The 21,744-nt window shown below is 40.0% G+C and overlaps 2 protein-coding genes across 3 annotated transcripts; both read left to right on the top strand.

Annotated features, from left to right (window-relative positions):
- Nucleotides 1–160: 160 nt before the first annotated feature.
- Nucleotides 161–13,829, top strand: LOC136422593 (uncharacterized). 2 transcript variants are annotated; one of them, XM_066410398.1, is made up of 7 exons: nucleotides 161–284; nucleotides 1,480–1,571; nucleotides 4,843–5,346; nucleotides 6,282–6,405; nucleotides 7,525–8,944; nucleotides 9,549–9,702; nucleotides 10,239–13,829. In XM_066410398.1, exons 2-7 carry the CDS (start codon nucleotides 1,569–1,571, stop codon nucleotides 10,437–10,439), a joined length of 2,406 nt encoding a protein of 801 aa, XP_066266495.1. In that variant the 5' UTR covers nucleotides 161–284; nucleotides 1,480–1,568; the 3' UTR covers nucleotides 10,440–13,829. The 2 variants fall into 2 exon arrangements, with proteins under 2 accessions (XP_066266495.1, XP_066266496.1); XM_066410399.1 differs by having other exon boundaries at nucleotides 165–284; nucleotides 1,483–1,571.
- Nucleotides 13,830–14,639: 810 nt separating this feature from the next.
- On the top strand, nucleotides 14,640–20,421 carry LOC136422595 (glycine N-acyltransferase-like protein Keg1). The gene is made up of 6 exons (XM_066410400.1): nucleotides 14,640–14,790; nucleotides 15,546–15,660; nucleotides 16,572–16,691; nucleotides 18,016–18,127; nucleotides 18,750–18,879; nucleotides 19,425–20,421. Exons 2-6 carry the CDS (start codon nucleotides 15,565–15,567, stop codon nucleotides 19,813–19,815), a joined length of 849 nt encoding a protein of 282 aa, XP_066266497.1. The 5' UTR covers nucleotides 14,640–14,790; nucleotides 15,546–15,564; the 3' UTR covers nucleotides 19,816–20,421.
- Nucleotides 20,422–21,744: the final 1,323 nt, after the last annotated feature.

Below are 21,744 nucleotides of genomic sequence, written 5' to 3'. Positions count from 1 at the left end.
TTAAAGGCAAAACTTCCAACAATTCTAATGAAAATACATTATTAAAGTGTATTTATTATCGTTCATTCAAATATATCTATCTATAATATAAAATATGGTTACTTGTATCTGTACTTTAAAATTTTTAAACACCCCTATTTATGAAATCGGTTAGCTTGATGAACCCTAATAACCCCAACAACCAAAACATAAGCCAGACGCCACATACCGGAACTGCACAAACTGGTCCAGCCACTCTGCAAAGTCTACCCAACTTATCTAGTCATGTAGACCATCTTTGCAAGGTAAGAATACTTTTTAATATCTTAAAGATTACTTAGAATTAATTAGTCTTACTGTATTTTGTTCACGTTAAAGTGGGTGTGTGTTTTGAAGAAGGACCTGATAAAATTATGATTTTCTATAATATTAAAATGTTTTTGAACTAAAAAAAATGTATGTGGCAAATCCTAACAGATTTCTCTTGCAACGTCATCTGTTGTTGTTTGTTTGTTTTTGTCTTCACAGACAACGTATTATACTGGCTCCTCCTCTTTATGCATAACATGTGTTTTTAATAACAGTAATTTGATTTGATTTGATTTGACTGAACGTGACACTTTCTTTATCATATAACTACATGTACACCCACATATACCCGGTAAGGCCAAAGCAAGTAAATCTTACGGATGACATCAGCACGCTCATTAATTCTCACCAGACTTTGGGGAAAAAAAGAAGAAATTTTTCCCTGCGGTCAGATAGTCAATGCGACGAGAATGTACTAACTGAGAAAATATGTTGTGCTGTAGCCTTGATTGTACTTGTAGAAGTGACACTAGTGAGATAGCCATGACTGTACATAGTTATAGACTTCTGAAGTAAAACTAGTTGTAAAAGCAAGGTCCCGAAGGAGGTTAATTAGAATTTATTTGAAAGTTATTTTAACCTCCCTAATAAAAGTGACACCAATGGTAGCCTCCTTCGCAGACTTCCTGGAACGGCGGCGTATATATTTGGGGGAGGGGGGGGGGTTACACGATTTCTTACGTCCTTCGGTGACATAACTCCCTTGGCGGCAAAATTCCCTTGCTGACATTAGAGAACCTTGGCCCGTGTAAGAAATCGCGTAACCACCCCTCCCCCAAATATAATTACGCCGCCGTTCCAGGAAGTCTTCGAAGGATGCTACATCAATGTGGTTATAAATCCTTGGGCGTAGTTGCCAAGTAGTCTACCATACTAGTGTCACTTTGCCAATGTATTACCATGTTTTGTCACTTCAATTCTTGTTACAACGTTTATAGTGTCGTATTTGGAAAATGAAGCCATTTTGTTTTGTTTTACCCATCGTGGGTTTTTTTGCCCTTTGCAATAAAGTCTGCAGAGGACGTCATCCATAGAATTTACTTGCTGTGGCCTAATTGTAAACAAATCTTTACCCAGTGGTTTGACTCTAACAGTTACAGGGTTCTCTTTTCTCATGTTACATCGTTAAAGCAGGTTTTGCGAGTCTGCTAGCTGAGACCAGTCCAGGCCATCCGTCTAACTAGATCATGGGCGGAACCTTTTACTGATGCCGTAACAACATGGTACGTGGCCTTTGTGTGTCAAACAGAGCTGTCTCCTGCTTTGAATTTTTTTCCCGTCCCACTCATTGTTTGGGAGCCCATGTTTTTTTATTTTCAGTGTTGAATCTGCCATTCTAAGCTTGCAAAAATACATTTTTATCAGTTTTAGGTCATGTAATTGATATTTTTTTGGGCGGACAGGGTTTAATTCCTTTCCGTCCCAACAAGCAAATTTCCATCCTGGGACGGAAGGACGGGTCCTGGAGGCAGCCCAGGTTTCAAACCTTTTTATGTCGTTACTTCAACACCTTTTGCATTAAATTATTAATGGGTTGCAAAACTAAGTGTGCCAAGTGCAGCCAGGTAACGAATCTAGCATAACAGTGCTCTTGGCTTTGATGAAATTTTCATTCTCAAGGGTTTAGATCCGGGAGAAAATAGTGAACTAGGTCAGGCCAATTAGAGGACCTTGCATGTAGTGACCTATTATCCTTTAGCACACTGTTGTAGCCATTTAGCAGTGAATTCTCTACTAAGTCACGCCAATTTAATTTGTTGCTTCTTGGAATAGCCTGTCCTGTTTTTCCCATATTTTGAAAAAGAAAAGAAAATTGGGTCACTATTCCCATTCACAAATTAACCCCGGATTTTACTATTTGTTCAGTTGTAAATCTCAATAGTCACCAAAATTGATTATAAAGGCCTGCACATACCTGAAAAGTGTGGTCATATGTTATCATAAGTTATAATTTTTCATTTATTACAACTATTTCACAATATCAATTCATACATTACATAGCAAAAGGTAATTTTGTTACGGAAATTATAGTACTACATGTAGATCAAAGAAAGGGGTTCATTGCATAAAATGAGCCATACAAAGCTGAAATTTGAATAATCCTCTTATTCTTTATGTCATGTAAACCCTTATCTTCACCCCAGACTATTTGCAAGAAAATTTTTTTTTTTTTTCACCCTGTCGCTTCCAATTTTTTCCTGAAAAAATTAGAGAAGCAACAAATAAAATTGGTGTGGCCTTGGTTTTGGGGTTAGGCAGCAAGGAGAAGGATATATGGTATAATTTATCTCCAAAAATCATCTTTTAATGGTATTTTGTATGTCTTTTCTGTTGAATATACTCCATTGGTCCCATTCAACAACCTGTCTGTAACATATCATTATGCAGGGCTCGAAATACTTCAGGTGCATGTGCACCTGTGTGCACCCAAAATTGGAGCTGTGCACCTAATTTTTGACTGGGTGCAGCAGCGCACCTAGATATTTTTGTAGGCTATTAGGGCAAAGGTAATTGCACACTTAGTAAACAGAATATTCTTGAAATGTATCAGAAAAAGCAATTTAACCTCTAATGTTGTACTTTATTTGATATATATGTACTTGTTTGAAATTTTGAAGTTAGCTATAGAATCAAAGATTGTAGTTCTTAAGAGCGTTAACTTTCATTGTGATTATGTTTAGCTGACATTCAATTTATTTAGTGGTGCACCTAAAATTCTTTCTGTGCACCTATTTTTTTTGGTTAGGTGCCAAAAATGAATGTCGAGCCCTGTTATGTAACATTATATCATTATGCTGCATTATTGATAAGCTTAAGTCACGTTCAAAATTCTGTAGGAGATAAAAGGACCATGATAACTTTTTTTTTTTAAATAACATGCTATATGGTGATTTGTAAAATGGCCGCTGATGGTTTGACAATGTCACTGACTAAAATGGACATTTAGCACTTTGTAATTTTCACTCATGGAAAATGGATGTTTTGGCAAGATGCCACTGAAAGCCATTAAACTTAAAGGCCACATCACAACAGGATAGAAAATAGAATAGAAATCTCTGGTTCTATTATCAGAGCCGAAAACATGGTTAAAAATCTATTTTACTGATGACAGACAGTCACCTTTAGAAAGTGAATTCAAGGTGATATCAATCCAGTTTAGCTCACTGAATAGCTATTCTTACACCGGTTGTGACAGAGAAGACAGACGCTATGTACATTTTTTACAGGTTCATTGTACCAGCAAAATTCCCCTTAGGCTAGCTCTTTTCAACTAGTAAATGAACAGTGGACCACGGCTTAATGTTAGGTTATTTGCCGATGACTGCCTGTTATATATAGAGTTGTCCACACAGAGTGATTCACAGCTTTTGCAAGAAGATTTGAACACACTCGAAGAATGGCAAAGCAGATGGCTAATGCAGTTTAATCCGGAAAAATGTTACATCATGCATATAACAAACAAACGAAACCCAATTGTAACCACCTACCAGTTCTGTGGACAGGCTCTAGCAACAGCAAAGAGCCACCCGTACCTAGGCGTTACATTAACAACGGGGCTAAAGTGGAACACCCATATCAACAAAGTAACAACTAAGGCTAAACAGACATTGGGAGTGATCAAGCGTAATTTGTGGGCATGCCCAGCAAAGGTAAAATCACTTGCATACACGTCTCTAGTAAGACCAAACCTTGAATATGCTGCAACAGTTTGGGATCCATACACAAAGAAGGATATAGATAAACTCGAGAGGGTGCAGAACCAAGCTGCCAGATTCTGCACGAACAACTATGAAAGGGGCGCCAGTGTAACAAAAATGAAAGCAGACCTGCAATGGATGTCACTTGAGGACAGGAGAACAATGTCCAGACTTTGCATGATGTACAAGATGACTAATAAACTTGTGGACGTACCGACTGATAAGTATCTAATGCCAGCTCAGAAGAGGACCAGAAATAGTCATGCTTTTAAGTACCAGAGTTATCAGCCAAGGATTGACGTGTTCAAAAATTCGTATTTCCCGAGAACCATAGTAGAATGGAACTCGTTGTCATCAAGTACTGTAGGAGCTTCATCACTAAGTAGCTTTAAAGAACGGTTGCAGTCAGATATGCAAAGACTAGGTGTAACAGACCGTTCGGTGTAATATGACCAGCTGCTGCCGCGCCGCGTGCCTGCGAAGCTGGTGTGTTACGCCTGATGGCGGTTATACCGGCTATATAGATACAGATACAGATTAATGTCAGTCTTAAGGACTGCAACCCTTAAAGCTTTTCGGTAGCATGCATGTCGGGTGAGCGACACAGCCATGCATAATCAAACTCACGGCCTCCAGAGGCATTGGACTGAACCACTAGACTATGCACACTACCTAGAAATTACCCATGTTTCAGTTTATTCAATTAGATTTTAGGAAGTCACAAGTCAGGAGTAGCTTTAAGATGTACTTTGTGTCTATATGACATCTTATTCTTTTTTTCGCAATGTCATCCCAGGGTTTGCTGTACAGAGTGCTGCACAAAGCACGTATAAAGATGCGGCGCAAAATCGGACAGTACGGCATGACTCCATTCGTCGCGTTCCTGGCTATTGTTGCACTAACTGTCTACGCCATCTACCCATCGCTACGGGAGAGTACGCCAGTCAAGCCCGTGGTGACATTTCGCAACAGATTCGACATCAGACAAGTCACTCGTGCAATAACCACCACCACCGAGGATGTCTTCAAGAAGGGACACGAAGGATTTCTCAAGAAGTTGTTGTTAAGAAAACGCCAAGGGGAGAGACCCAGTATGGAGGGACAGAGAGGGAAAGAGGACTCTAAGCGCTCAGGCTGTAGACGACCTGAACTTGAACTTTACACACCGGAGATTGAACACTGGTTTCATGATGTTGACCCTCTTAAGTGTCGGGAAGAGCATCCAGAGCTGATCCACTTCCAGAACGAGGTCATTAAGATCGACCTGGATGTTCTTAAGGAGATGATGAAGGATTTTGATGTGAGTATGATGTTCTTTGTACATCAGGCTATTAGCTAGTGAGGCGTCAGGACGTCTTCTGGATGCACTACACTTAGAAAACAAAAGAAATTCCTTGTTCTCCTCAGGCCTTTTCAGCATAGGGGCCCCTGATGCTGTGATCTGGACCCCCGATGCTGTGATCTGGACCCTGATTCTGTGTTTCAATGAGCAAAGGGGCGTTTCTTTCTGGGTAGAACCTTCAGAAATCTTATAGAAAGTTCTTATTTGGCTTAAGAATGAGGCTGTGACTTCACAAAATTTATCCCTCAAAATGCAGTAAAAAGTGTTTTATTTGGTTATGGATTTCAAAATTTTGTGCGGGAAGATGCCAGACTTCCAACCGTTAACTTTACGTTATCATGGCTTTGGCACTCCGTGAGTGACTTGCGCCGTGCAAAGTTGGCCTTCCGGACCTGACCCCTACGCTGTGAAAAAATCCTGGTGAGAACACTGGAATCAGGCCTCCTTAGCAGGCGGGGTGCCCAGAGGATACCCTGTTTGCATCGTAAATACATACACAAAAGTCATGTACATGTTCCCCCCTCACACACTGTAACTGTTGTTTTTTCCTCATACCAGACACTAGAATAGCATGAAAATTGGACACCCTGTCTATAACTTAGTATAAGTCCTAGCTACATGTAGACACATGAGGAGACCAAAAATATATATTATTAAGCATCTCAAAGTATCTGAATATTCCATGTCTTTTTGACTCCTACTACATGTACATAAATTTGTAGATTAAGTACATTATTATACAATTTCAATTTCCAACTTTAACATTCAAGTTACTTACTAGTACTTTAATTTTGTGATAGGTTCAGATTACTCTACCTTGCATTTTGTTTTCATACAATACTCTAGTAACAATGATCTTTTCATTTTTCTTAAATGTCCAAATTGCATTATAGGAGTTCATCTGCATATTCCGCTCCCTTTACCGACGAGACGAGGACTACACACATTTTGATCACGAGCAAATCATCAACATCACCGAATCCACTAAAACAGTGCTGGACTTCAACATTGACACAGGTAAGGACACTACATGTGCGGCCTATGCTAAGCTATAGGGTAAGCACTTATTAAAGGCCGAATGACTGAACACTAAGGTGAATAACTAAAGCTCAATGCAGATCATGTTATAGTCTGTTTAACACAAACGGTTTTATGCCCCTTTCTAGGGGCTGACCGGGCGGATGCTATAAGCGCATTTAAATCAGGCTAGCAAGTTACTCCAAATGAAAAAAAAAATTCCCGGTGGTTTTATGTTGTCAGCTTTTGCTGTAATTGCTTCACCATGAACTCAAAACCACTGTGAAAGTTTTTGTTATGTCTTCTACCCACCACCCCTTGGCTAAGCACTACATGTATGTAACGTTACAGAGTTATGATGTGTTGGAGGCACCTGTTGTGATTAAGAGGCTGCGAACATTGAGTGCATACATGTATTCATTAAGAGATGCTGGATTCCCTCTGCTCCCTTTGGAACAGAGCATTAATGCCAGCATACACCCCTGTCCATTAATCATCATTTATCACCCAGTCTTCTTGGACTGAAGGGGAAGTGGAAACCCTTTCCCCTGGCTTGTGCCAGTGGGGGTGGTCACACCAAATTAACCCTCTGCCCCCTAACTACAGTCCACACTTGCCAAAAACCCCAGTTGCTGCAGGATGCTAATGTATAGGTCAAGCATGACTAAAGGCCGTGGCAGAAAGTACTAATGCTGGAAAGATGCCAACTAATTGGTTCAAGCCTTGGTCCAAGGCATGGCTGCTAGGACATTGAGGGACTGGTATTTGGACAGCCATAATTACCATAAAATTACCATGGCAGTGTGCACTAACCAAGCATCAATGCTGCGTATGTATTTCTGGCATTAATGCTACATTAGACAACAGTTTGGCAAGGGAAAGCAAAGTGACTTCTGCCTGTCTGTAGCATCCTTTCCAGGTTGCCAGCCATAGTAAGTCAGGTTTCAGACTGGCTGTCAGTGAAGGTGCCGGTGTTCCATTACTGCAGCAGTATGTAACTACATTGAATAGCCCTATCGCAAACTCAAAACCACCTGAACATTTTCTCCTAATACTTTGAAATCAAATCACCCTAAACTTGAATGCATTAAAACCATGTTTAATGTCTTTTGTCTGCAGATTTCTTTGAGATCACATGTGGAGAAAACCCGCGCCATCACGACTACACGGACGGTTACCTCTATAACGTACCCGACGCGGGCACTACCAAAAACGTAACTGAAGCGTCTAACGATACTCTGTTTGGAGAAAATCCAGACAATGAGACAAATTCTAAGATACTCAGAAATCTTCTAGAAAGGCCTGTTTTAGATGAAGATGATGCAGAAGAGGAAGATGAAGAAGATGATGATTATGCCATAAAGTATCGTCGTTATAACTATCATGACTATGACGATTACGATTACACATCTTTAAGAGATGTGGCCTATGAAATGTTATTTTCACATATCCATCCTAAGCCAACAGTCTTCGACGACGCGAAACAGAAACCTTTGACGGAGACAGCTCTCGGGTTGAACGTTCTTATGTTTGGGTTCGACTCCACGTCTAGGCTGAACTTCATCCGGAAACTTCCGAAGACTTATAAATACATGACCGAAATTCTCGACAGCGTTGTACTGACCGGGTACAATATCATCGGTGACGCCACGACGGCCGCGCTGATTCCCATGCTGACGGGAAAGACAGAAATGGAGCTACCGGAAGTGCGTAAAAACCAAGACATTTCGCACTCCGTGGATGTTTATCCCTTAGTGTGGAAGGAATTCAAGAAAAACGGCTACGCAACCCTCTTCGCGGAGGATCAACCCACGATGAGCGTGTTCAACCTACGGCTAAACGGGTTCGACAAACAGCCCACCGACCACTACATGAGACCCTTTTGGCTGGAAGTCAGTTATTCCGAGTTATCCAACGGACGGTGCCTCGGTTCAAAACCCAAACACGACGTCATGCTCGATTACATGAAGGACTTTCAGGAGAAGTATAAAGACTTGAGGAGGTTTAGTTTTGGATTTTTCAGCGACTTAAGCCATGGCGACATTAACCCCCTTGCTTATGCAGACGACAGTATGTTACAGTTCCTGCAGTCTCTAAACAGAGAGGGTTACTTAAAAGACACCATGCTTGTCTTATTCGGCGACCATGGCGCCCGGTACGGAAAAATTCGCTCAACATTCCAAGGGAGGCTCGAGGAGAGACTACCGTTTATGTCGATAACGTTACCCGCCGAGTTTCAGAAAAAATACCCAGAAATTGCGCAAAATCTAAAAAGCAATGCAGCTAAGCTGACCACTCCTTTCAACATCCACAGCACTTTGTTAGACATACTGAACTACAAGGCAGGGAGTGAGTACCCATATAGAGGACACAGTTTATTTCGGGAGATCCCGGAGAATATGACGTGTACGGAAGCAGGGATTGACACCCATTGGTGCACATGTATGGAGTGGGAGGAGTTAGACACCGGCCAAGACCATGTGGTCCATGCCAGCAAAGCTGTGGTGGACTTCATTAATGAGCAGACTTTACCCTATAGGTTAGGACTCTGTTTTGTCTTTCAATATAATATAAGCACTTGCATGAGTACTTAATAAATCCTACATAGTATAGTTCATTAGAATATGTTTATACAGGTTAAATGCTCTACCAAGTACATAATCAGGGCGAGAAAGAACAATTTGATAAATTCCCTAGGCAATGTCAAAACTCCTATTAGTAAGTATTTCAATAAGGCTATGCATGTTGATTTGATTGTATGGATGACATCCAGGCGTGCACTAATTTTCGTCCACTTTCAAAGAAAAATTTTTCGCCCATACTGTAAATCGTAAAAAGCCATTCATCCCTTCACCTTTAAATTATATTACTAGAATTACAGCTGGATATATAAGAGCTGGATATAATATCAGTTTCCTGTTGTAATTGACAGTTGTGATTGACAGTTGTGATTGAGTCATTGTGTTTGACAGTTGTATGTGATTGACAGTTGTGATTGACAGTAGTGATTGACACTTGTCATTGAGTCATTGTGATTGAGTCATTGTTATTGACACTTGTGATTGACACTTGTGATTGACACTTGTGATTGACAGTTGTGATTGACAGCTGTGATTAAAAGTCATTGTGTTGTTGTTACCCAGGAGTCTGTGTTCCCGGGTGGACATCAGCACTATCAAAAGGGCGGACCTGGTCACAGCCAATGAGCAGGTCCTGAGGTTCAACGGCACCCGAGACGAGGACCAACGGCTGCCCAGGTTCGGTCACGAGGTGCACGTGAAGCAAGCAGACATTCAGGTTCATGCCATTTTCTGTTTTATTTTTTAGTATGGTAGCTTGGCTCGAAATTCATTTTTTTGGAATATGTGCACTAGTATACAACTAACCTAAAAATTTAGGTCCTCAGGAAAAAATTGGGTGCACAACATGAATAAAAGTAAAGTGTCAGCAAAACATAACAAAGTTTTTACACTACTGCGGGCCTCTCTTAAGAACTTCAATCTGTTAGTTCTAATGCTAACTTTAAGATTCAAACAAGTAATGAAATCAAAGTGCAACAAGGTTTAATTTTGCTTTAATTTTCAGATATAGTACTTAAATTGTCAAGAATATTCTTTTCAGTAGTGTACAATAGTATTGTAACCCTATAGCATACAAAAATATCTAGGTCACTGGTGGACTGGTGCACCCACTGTCGAAAATTAGGTGCACAGCTCCAATTTTTGGTGCAGAAAAGTAATGTATTTCAATCCTTGGCTCTCTCAAATTTTAACTGTTCAAATTTGCACAGCTGACGTCTAAGTTCTAACCCAACCAAACCAATTAATTTCCAGGTCATTCTTGAAACTACCCCCGGCGACGCGCTGTTTGAAGCCACGGTAACGGTATCCTTCGAGCACCAGACGTACACGTTACACGGTATCAGTCGGATAAACAAGTACGGCGACCAACCCCACTGCATCATGGACCTGTACCCACACATCCGACAGTTCTGCTACTGTAAGAGCCAGCCTGTCCCTAGAAAAAAGAGATAGACTAGACATTATTCTTTCTTTGAAAATATTGTATGGAGGTGTGAGGGAGTGGACCAACAAAGCTGAGGGATGGTGTTGATTTTCCCTCTGCCACGGTGTTATCACTCACACACACACTCACTATCCGGTTTAAAGTCTTTTTTAATCCCCATCATCTGGGGGTTTGACGTTCTTGCACGTGGATGGGGAAGTTCGATGGCCGTTCGTCAGGTGCCTCTGTCCTGTGGACTCACATTGTGTAGGGTGAGGTGGTGGAGGTTCTCCTTGATGTTATTACTATTATCCACCTCTTCTGTGCTCGTCCTCATGGATTTCGGCCTTCCACGGTCATGCCGAAAGTACTGTGATGTGTTAGAGAATTCTAAAGTAAAATGGGGTATTCTGAGACTTCTTGAGGGGGAAATTGCTATACTACTATCAGACAAGTCCCAGTTGAAGACTCATATGACCTTTTAGCATCCCTGGTCAATCAGAATTTTATGCTTAGGGGATCTGCTCTCCAGGGTAAAGGGGTGTGAATGGTCAGGGCATGGGGTGCAGTGCCAAGTACATTATGTACATCATTTTGTTAAATCTATTAAAGACCCAACAAATCAAATTAGAGCATGACAGTAACTGAACAGTTTCCATATCTTGTACAAGATATGGAACTGTTCAGTTAAATTTATTTTTCAATTATTCTTGGATTAAGTCATATCACCAGTGAGAATTCTTTTGAGGTTGAGTGGGACTTTAATATTATGAATTCAGTTCACAGTGCAGTATGTCACAAAAATTCTATTTCAGGGTCTCGGTGTCCGCTTTTACTATGATTGTCTTCCTTTATTTAATGTTAAAAAGTTGGTCCAGGAGCTGTTATGTATTCTAAAGCCCCGATTAAGCTGGGGTCACATTTCCAACCCGGGGCCCAGCCTGGCAGTCTTTGGGAGCGAAAAGTATGATATAAAAACAGCAAAAACACAAAACGCGCCCAACATTATTTAAGAGCATAGCTTGTGCAAATATATTGACATACACTTTGATTTTTCGTTTCTGCAAACAGCCCGGCCGGGCCCCGGTTAGGAAATGTGACCCTAGCATAACGTGTCATAGCCGAACATGGCCTCCTGACCTTCCCCCAAACCATGGTTGGGAGTGGTTTGGGAGCAAAGGTCTGAGCTATGATCAGCTGGTGTTTGGCGCGGTTGGCTGGTGTTCGGCTGCACCAACCAAATGTTTTGAAATTTTGAAAACATTCTGCTTTGAACGGGAGGTCTGGAATGGTTTGGCTGGTGGTTGGGAGTAAGTCAGTAGTGGTGGTCAGGGTGTGTTTGGGAGCCAAATTTGACTTTGAATCTAAAACTGATCAGACTGCTCCCGACCTACCGCCAACCTTGGCTGCCTAGAGGTCGGGAGCCATGTTCAGCTACGTGTAACCAAGGCTTAAGGCTAAAAAGATGGAGCTGTTGTGTATTGTTTAACCCTCTAAATGCTGAGGTGGCCTTTTGGTACCAAATTTGTATTGGTTACAGTGTTAGGCAGCAGGGAGAAGGTTAACAATTTGGCAAGTGAGATTTTCTCAGCTTGGTATTATATTTATAGTCAACACCCTATGGTCTTCCCTACTATTGGTCAAAAAAACATCTCCTTTCTATGAAAGGGTTATGGAAATATGACAATCAAAAATGTATCGCAAATTGTTGCATTATAGTCAACACAGTATATGATGTATATAGGACTTCACACATTGAATTTGTGTGTATTAACTATGCAGTTTATTCAATATGTAGGATATTATAGGTTTATATTAGTTGAATATTTACCAATGGAAGGTGTACTTAATGTTAGCTAATATCCTTTTGTGGCACAATGTGATCATTTAATATGCAAATGTGTGCATACTTGGTAAGGGTAGGATTAGTGGTGTGCAATTGGAGTAAAAAGCTTTCTTTTGATAAAACATGTTAACTTAGTAATTTTTTGCAATCTGCAGACTTGCATTATGCTTCAAGTCTTATAATTGCTGAGATAATCACCGTTCTTCCATTATATAATCACCTTTCTTCCATCATAATTGTATACAATCATAGAGTTCTAAAAGGAGGATCAAAATTTATCAGTACTCAAAAGCTGAGAATTGTTTGTTTACAATCAGCTTTACATTTTTTGGTAGCCTAAAAAATCTAGTTAGTCAGTACTGAGCAGACGTATGTCCCTGTCCTTGGTGCTGAATAGCATACTAGTACAGTACTGATCAGACTTGTGTCCCTGTCCTTGGTGCTGAATAGCATACTAGTACAGTTCTGAGCAGACTTGTGTCCCTGTCCTTGGTGCTGAATAACATACTAGTACAGTACTAAGCAGACTTGTGTCCCTGTCCTTGGTGCTGAATAGCATACTAGTACAGTACTGAGCAGACTTGTGTCCCTGCCCTTGGTGCTGAATAGCATACTAGTACAGTACTGAGCAGACTTGTGTCCCTGTCCTTGGTGCTGAATAGCATACTAGTACAGTACTGTGTAGACTTGTGTCCCTGTCCTTGGTGCTGAATAGCATACTAGTACAGTACTGATCAGACTTGTGTCCCTGTCCTTGGTGCTGAATAGCATACTAGTACAGTACTGATCAGACTTGTGTCCCTGTCCTTGGTGCTGAATAGCATACTAGTACTGTACTGAGCAGACTTGTGTCCCTGTCCTTGATGCTGAATAGCATACTAGTACTGTACTAAGCAGACTTGTGTCCCTGTCCTTGGTGCTGAATAGCATACTAGTACAGTACTAAGCAGACTTGTGTCCCTGTCCTTGGTTCTGAATAGCATACTAGTACAGTACTAAGCAGACTTGTGTCCTTAGCTGGTATAATTATACTGTACACTTGTAATTAGAAATGTTCCTTCCTGGGATTTAGAATGGAATGGACCATATCATCTCAAACATTCCAGACCACCAGCTTGTATATATCATTGCAATACAATCAAAATAGATGAATTTTGAATATAGAATCTATAGTATATATTAGTTAGAAATGGAGGTAAAACCTCATGTACTTAGTCCTATCATGCTGCAATATTGAAACAAATTGTATATTATTATACATGGTAGCTACAGGGTTTGTCACATAATGTATAAATGGCAATATGATAATTAGTAGAATTCAGGAAATATGTAATGTTTTGACAATCAACTGTTAAGTTTTTGTGTGTGGAATGCAACAGTTACTGTTACCAGCCACCGATAACATTTACTTTGTTGAGTCAATTATGTTTTAAAGTAAAGCAAAAGCTCAGCAAATAAAATTAGCACATTAGCCATGCAATGATGTATTAATAGAAGCTATTTCTTTTTTGTCAAACTGCAACACTGTATGAATTGTGTCATGCATAATCAATAAAGTGCAACATGAATTGTGTGTTTTTTCTGTTATTGTCATTTTGCTTTAGGGTAAACTACCTGTAACGTAACATTACGAGTAATCGTGCACTACCAGTTATCGTCCAGTTTGGCTGTATTTTGCCAAAGCTAGTTCTCATGAGTATTAAAGAACGTCACAAGTATGATCCTTAGTCATAACTATTCTTTATACAAAAAGATGAAATAGGTTTACGTCCAGCGACATAAGAGCTGAACCAGTAACAGCAAGTTGCATGGAAGCGTCATGCATGACGTATTTCATATATGTAATTCGACACAGCGTACTTCGTCATGGTTCGTCAAAATTACCCGATAGCTAGTATCTGTTAAAAGTAGCCGACGTTAAGCCTTTCTTTGATATTCAAACTATCCATGGCGATTCGAGGTTTAAAGCTCTTACTTGTTTTAGGAAGGTTTGATACAACTTAGCAACCCCCGCACCGGTGGTACATTTTTGCACGGCACAACATCATGACCAAATCATGTGAACGCCACGTGCCGCTCATGTCGGCGAAATTCACTACACAACATTGTTTTCTTCCATCGCGTCAAGCAAGCGGCGGGTCAGTGACTTAACTATCATTTGTCTGTAGACTACTTTGGACAGTTACTGTGCATTTGTTCTGGTCTATGTTCTTCACGTATATCGCTAGAAGGAGAAGGACTGAAGTGGACAATAATACATTGGTTGGGTCATCAATACCACTTCCATAGGAATGTGCATCAATTTAGCATTAACCATTGTCAATCCTCCTGCATTTACCGTTACATGTTGAAGACCCTGTTGAATTTAGCGTTCATCGTTGCTAGGAACCCCCATGCAGACCCTTTTTTCGGACTGGACAGGTTTTTCCGCTTTCACAGTACACTGGACAGGTTTTTCTGCTAACTGGCTGCGGAGGTATTTCTGATGTCTATCTGCACCTAACCTGTACTGGTCTATGTATTGGATCATCGGTGTAAGTGGATTTTTTTCTTGTTGGTGGAGAAGGTCTAATATATATATATGATGTTATTTGGGTAGAGAAGACCATCAATCAAAATGCATTACGGTTTGTTTGGACAATTCATGAGGCAAGCTAAAACAAGAAATTTTACAAAATAAAGCTCTAAATATCTCGTGAACATATTGAGGTGTCCAAACTCTTTTTATTCATGGATTCACCAAATGTTTGTGGGAGATCAATTAGCTGGAAACTCCTCTGTATGTATATAAAGACAATTCAAACTCTACAACTGGATAAAAATTCGGACATTTATTTCCGGACGTTTCGAGTGACATCCATCACTCTTCTTCAGCGTCACTAAAGTGAACTAGCAGAACTAATCAGTACTTATATACAATAACTAGAAAAACCAGTTTTCACATGGCAAATCACAAAGTCATGCATGAGCGACATTGTAATGTAAAATAAGTTAGGAAGGTTCCTATGGTAAGACAACAAATTGTAATGTAAAATAAGTTAGGAAGGTTCCTATGGTGAGACAACACCATAGGAAAAGTTGTTGTTTTGGGTGGGGGGAGGGCGGAGTCGGTTGTCATAGTCTACAAAACGGGGATACGAGACAACTGCATAGACATTAGACAATGCCAATAACAGATATCAACTGGATAGACAATGCCAATAACAGTGATTGTCATTACAATAACAATGTATAACACTGGTTGGTTATTACTGTCCATGAACACAACACTGATGTGACATTTTTCCAGTCAGCCTGAACCAGCCACCATGTCGTGCCACCGCCTATCCAGCCGTGCACTGCGGGAATTTGTCAACACCTTTCGGACAAAGAAGGCCCTGACAATGGGACCCTCAACTGCCAAGGTTGCGTATTCATTATAAGTAATAGTCTTTATTGCATATTCCTGCCCAAAAGGGCTAAATGCACAGATGACCACACGTGGTCTATATGAAGCATAATGCAAAACATGAATTGATAAAACGCTACATTCTAACATTAAAAACTGAAAAACATGCAAACTGTGGACTATTGCTAAACTTATGATGATCACCTAGTAGTTTCTTCTCTCTTTTTGAAACATTTGAAACATGACTACATACTTTGTCCATTATATATTCGTTCTTACATGACATCAAGTATATAAAAGTGTCCTGCTTTGACATTTTTGTACATTTCTTGTCTAATTCTATTGTCTTAAACAGTGATTGCCGCTCATCTTCATATAAGCAACTTCTGTTGCTTTATAGTTTGATGACATGATCAACTTCTGCTAATTACTAGTATGTTGTAATTTAGCTTTTCGTGTACAGTTACTCTCCAAGCAGAGGGCAGGTTCTGGCAGTTTTTTTACGTGTTTTTAGCCGTTTTTGTCGGGCTTTCAACTTTTTTTGTTTCTATTGGGTTTACAGAGACAAAAACAAAATGAAAAAGTAGAAAGCCCGACAAAAACGCATAAAAACAAATAAAAAACTTGCCGGAACCCGTCCTCTGCTTGGAGAGTAGTATACAGTTAGGTTATTCGTTTTTTCTTAATTTCTGGATAGTTAAGATTTGTTTTTTTAACTATAGATCATCTGCTTACGTATTCTCGACCTCAACATTGTTGAATTGATGTGTATTCATTAGTTTGAAAATACCGCTACTGATATATAAGCCTGAAGCTATTTAGTATTCTATACCATACCCTTTACAGGCACATTTGGCTTTTGTGATTTTTAAAATGAATTCAATGAATACATAAGCAGCCTATCGCCTATATTCTATATCCCCTTAGATCTTCTACACTGCCAGGAACTACCTAGCTGGAAAGATCCCGGGTGAGCTAGTGTTTTCTGTGGACAAGTGGCCAGACTACTCCGCTGTCATGTGTGCTGCAGGGGAGGGGGCGTATCAGGTAGGCAAAGTTTCCAGTCCTTTAAAGGCAACCTAATTAATATTAGGGTGTTGAAACTCGTGATTTCAAAATTAGTGATTTCTATCCATAGTAAGTTTGAATAACACTATCCCATTGAATATCGACCATCATGGGGCAAAGATGTGATGTCGTTGTGTGGTGGGAGCTCATTGAAAATCTGAGCGCTTGGAGGCCAGCCATCATTTCAAATCTTCCGAACATGCGCGATTCTGTCCGATAAGTCCGGAACGCTTCCGGAGAAATAATCACATGGTCATGGCTCAATGTGCTTGGGCATTGTGACGTCACGCGGCCTGAAGTTACCGAAAATTGTCGACAGAAAACGGTTGAGGCTGGATTCTGGGCTGAATATTGGGTGGTACAAAACTGAATAAAATACTCCTTTTGCGGCTTGTTTCTGTGCTCTTTTTAAACGTCCAAAGTATGAAATAATGATGCAAATGTGCCAATATGGAGAAGTACATGTCAATTTCATACAGATAGCTTTATCCAGCATATGTCCAGTATTACCCCCTGAAATCGCTAAGGGCACCTTTAAACGATCCTCTCAGAATAGGTGATATTGGAAAGATAGATAGTAGAAAGATAGTGGGAAAATGAACTGAGTTCTTCTATACAATACATCACTTCATTGCATTTGCATTAGAAATGCATGGAATCTGTACACTGACAATGGATTTTATCTTTACATAGTTTTACATACCGTCTTGTACGTTCTGAGGGTTAAGGATTTGTTATTCTGCCCCAAGATATATGAGGATCTGCATGGGGGGATCCTGACAATGCTTTACGCTGAATTCAGTATTTTGTTAAAATCAAGGAGGGCAATTTTGCAAAGTTTTGTCGCCTCGCAACAAATTATGTGAATATGTGTATAAAGCCCCCCTCTCACCGGACCCGCGGCACGCTGGCGGCGGCACTGCGTCCTAAACTGGATTTGTGGTACCCTTGACTTTTATAATGGGAAAATCATTCAAAACGTACAAATATGACCAAGAAGACAACAAAACACACAAAGCTTAAAAAGTCTTTTTTTTGTCGATGAAATTCGTTGAGTCCTTTGTCAATTTGATCGGCCGCAGCGGCGCCGCCAGCGTGCCGCGGGTCCAGTGATAGGGGGGCTTAAGACGTAAGGCCTGGCGGGTTCCTATAAGCATCGAATAAACAACAAAAGCTACCAGTCAATAATTACCATAGACCACGGCTGTTAGCTGATCAATCAATCAATCAATCAATCAATCAATCAATCAATCTTATCCATCTCTGCTACATCTATATGATGATGTTTGTTTTACAACCCCAGTTTATGCAGGATATCGAGTCCTACACGTTCTACTGGGAGAGTGAGAATGGTCTTCTAAAACTCCTCCGTGACGTCAAGATGGTAGACTGGAACAGGAACTTCACCATTGCAGGTCCAAAAAATACAAATAAACAAAAAAAAAACACCCTCCTTAAAGCAGAGCCCCTGTCGCTCGATTCGTTAGCTCACTCGCGTAGGGGCCCTGCTCTTTAGCCCCGGTAGACATGGTTCTGGCGCCGTCACTGACAGTTGCTCATGAATAATTAATAAGCTATCCTTATTTGGCCCAATTTATCGGTTAATTTGTTCTGAACCTAAAGTAACGATGTGAGACGTAACCTGATTGGTTGATAGCTTCCCAGCGTCCTTGCGCTTTTGCTCTAGATGACGTTTAGCAAACCCTCTGATTGGCTGAAGCTGTTTTGGTGGTGACGGCGCCAGAACCGTGTCTACCGGAGCTAAAGAGCAGGGCCCCTACGCGAGCGAGCTAACGAATCGAGCGATAGGGGCTCTGCTTTCAGGAGGGTGCAAAATGCAAGCACAGTGAGAATTTTGTCTACATACCGAACGGTCAACACAATCCATCTCTGGGTTAGAACACTGTCTTCAGAATTTAAGAATGTGGGACAATCGTACTCAAAATTTGCTTTTAGCCGTAGTTAGTTCAAATAGAACTGACCATAAATTGACGAGTAAATGTATATGAACAAACTTTGCTGCAATCTAACTTACAGCATTTGCTGGAAAAGGAATACCAATCCTGAACCAAGTGTGCCAGGAGATGGGGAAAATGGTGCCACAGGAGGATGATATGGTTCCGGTTCACACCGCCTTCCATCCCAACGTTTTGCCTGCAACGCACAGGTAAATAGAAATAATTGCACTTGGAATTCTTTTAAGAGATTTTAGACAATCCAGAACAAAACATATTCGTCTTAAAGATGACGGGATGTGGAATAAAGGATTTGGCATGGGACACAGTTCCAACTAGACATCTAGTCTTTCAAGCTGAAGGAACTGTTTAATTTTCATTTCATTTTTATTTATTTACCCAGGGTCAAGTATATCGCCACGAGGGCGGCTTTCAATGTGCCCTGTGTCCATACATAATCAAAACATACTGAAGTAACAAATTATACAAGGTACAAACCAACTTAGGTACAAAAGTTATAAAAGAGAGAAGTAATGTACTTCAAGATAATACATGTATGACAAACTGATGACTTTCATAAAACATGCCAAATAACAAATGAAATAAACGATATAGATAATTGAATTGAATGTTGCTTCAAATGGAAGACTTATGGGAATCTTTAGAATAATTTCATTTTTCCTCTGAACTCTACGTTCTCTATTGATCAGCCATATCTGTGTACAAAGCCGTTAAACGAAAGACTCCAATTTTTCAGATTGCCCGATGATATGACTTTGGGACGGCTTGAGGGGAAGCATGCAGAGTTGGTGAACGGGACCTGGGTGTGGGGAGGACCGCCCAAGGTGCATGAGTTCATCGAGTACGTGTTGTCAACATTCCCCTCCAAATGTGTGTACAGCAAGCAGGGAGACCCCTTGGCGTTCACCATTGTCCAGCCGTGGGGGGAGTACGGGATGACTAGGGCCCGTGTGCCTGGGCGGTACGGCACTTTTGTCGTGAAGAGTATGATCAACGAGATTCATAAGGCGGGTGACCTTCCGTACTGCTACGTAGAGCGAAGCAACGGAAAGGCAAAGAAAATAATGGATGAAGAGTTGGACACAAAATGGGACCCTTCCGGAAGTTGCTTCTACGTGAGTCTCTAAAAGGTAATTCAAGCAGCTCTAGGTCTGCTGGCACTCAATTTACGTGAGGCTGTTTAGAAATAGACTGGAATGCAGTGGAGATACTAGTTCTCAGGCTTTTTCAACCACCTGTAGGATTTTGTATTTTTATCCTGCCTAATAGCATCACAAAATCATAAATGACAATGAACTTTATGCCATATTCATGCCAAACATGGGCTAAATGCATTAGGTAACATGAAGTAAATGAAAAGGAACATTGTGCTATATTCCATCTAAATCTATAGTCTCTTCTTGAAACATTTGTACACAAATTCACATAGTTTTTCAATCATATCGTAGTTTCTAGAAGACATAAAACATGTGAATAACTCGTTATTTGTAAGATGCGCATATTTCTTGTCTAGTTGTATGGAACTTACAAGGGGTCTGTATTTCATCTTCTATACAATCATTGTTACAAAATGTACACATTCCGTTATTTCGTGGAGTCTGGTTGTACCTACCTACTTCAATTTGCAGTGGATGGTCGCTGATCCTTAGTTTAGTCTTAGCTCGGCGATAGTTAAAATTTTGTATATCTAGATATTTTTATCTATCAATAAAGCTGGTACTATATTTGCTCAACTACGTTGATCTTTGTTCTTCTTTTTTTTCGTACTGCTTAGCCCAATGAAAAAAATGATTATTAGCAGTTTGCGCATACATATGTTACAATACAAGTGACCGGTATATATATAAACAAAGGGAAATAAAAAGGTAAGGACACTATGGAACATAGGTTTTGTTCTTTTTTCTACTGAGTTCTACTTTACAGTAAAGACTTGAGTTACATGTCTACTCAGATAGCATTGAATTATCACAGTGAAATTGCATTTAACCTTTCGATTGAAGAACTGTTGCCCTACCTAATGATGAAGTTAACATAAGGTGTGTTCTGTAAAATGATAATATGTAACTCACTAAACCCGTGCAGATCCTACCCATGTATTGCCTATACGCATACTCACTTCCTTCATCGTGAATATTTTTTGCATGAATGAGGGGGGTTAAGCACAATAAAAAGGTCAGTTGTTAATAAAATATAAAGGAACACATAACAAGACAATTTTTTCTTAACGCCCCCCCCCCGGACATTCTTTGTGTAACATAACATTTTTCAGGGCTTCTCAGGTATATTGTATTCAGGTATAGGCTGAGGTTTTTCAATTTAATTGAATAGAAAATAAAGGATCGCCTGGCGAATTTAGTACAATACTCAATGCTTTTTGATGCGCACGGGACTAGTGGGTACTAATATCGTATACTGTAATAATTATGCATTTTTACTTCCTAAAATTATTATCTATTGGAAAATAACTCCCCCTGGAGTTTAGGACTCCTTTAACCCTATCTAGACTGGGGGGGGGGGGGTGCTAAAAGTGCCCGCGCCAACTTGACATCGTATAACTGCCAAACGACGTATGGTAGGACAATCAAACTTGGTGACTTTTTCTAAAATTTACTTGGCAACAATATTATAATAAAAGTATAACTTTATCATTTTTCGTGTTGCCATGGCAACGGGTTTCTGAACAGGCATTTTATGCAAATTTCACTAATTTCGATTTAAACATAGTTGTTTCCAATGTTTTCTTGCTCAAACACACTAGTTTCCCACATGTCTAACATCATATGTGATTTAATGTAACTTTCATAATTAAATATTCATAAATTTCATAAATTATGCTAATTTGATGACGTCATCGCTCAAAATCCCAGATGGCAGACAAGATCATTACATTCGCTATAGTTAGGATTTTTCGCCTTCAAATTCGTCACAATCTGGAATTTTCTTCACCAGAAACATTCATATTTATGTTTTTAGTCTATTTTGATTGTTATTTGGGGTCATAAGTGGAAAAAAATGTATTTTTGAAAATTTCAAAATGGGCGATCCATGATGGCGGA

The sequence above is a fragment of the Branchiostoma lanceolatum genome, chromosome 17 (assembly GCF_035083965.1).
Source record: "Branchiostoma lanceolatum isolate klBraLanc5 chromosome 17, klBraLanc5.hap2, whole genome shotgun sequence".
Taxonomy (NCBI): domain Eukaryota; kingdom Metazoa; phylum Chordata; class Leptocardii; order Amphioxiformes; family Branchiostomatidae; genus Branchiostoma; species Branchiostoma lanceolatum.
Note: the sequence above shows the minus strand (reverse complement) of the source record. Positions and strands in the feature narration are given on the sequence as shown.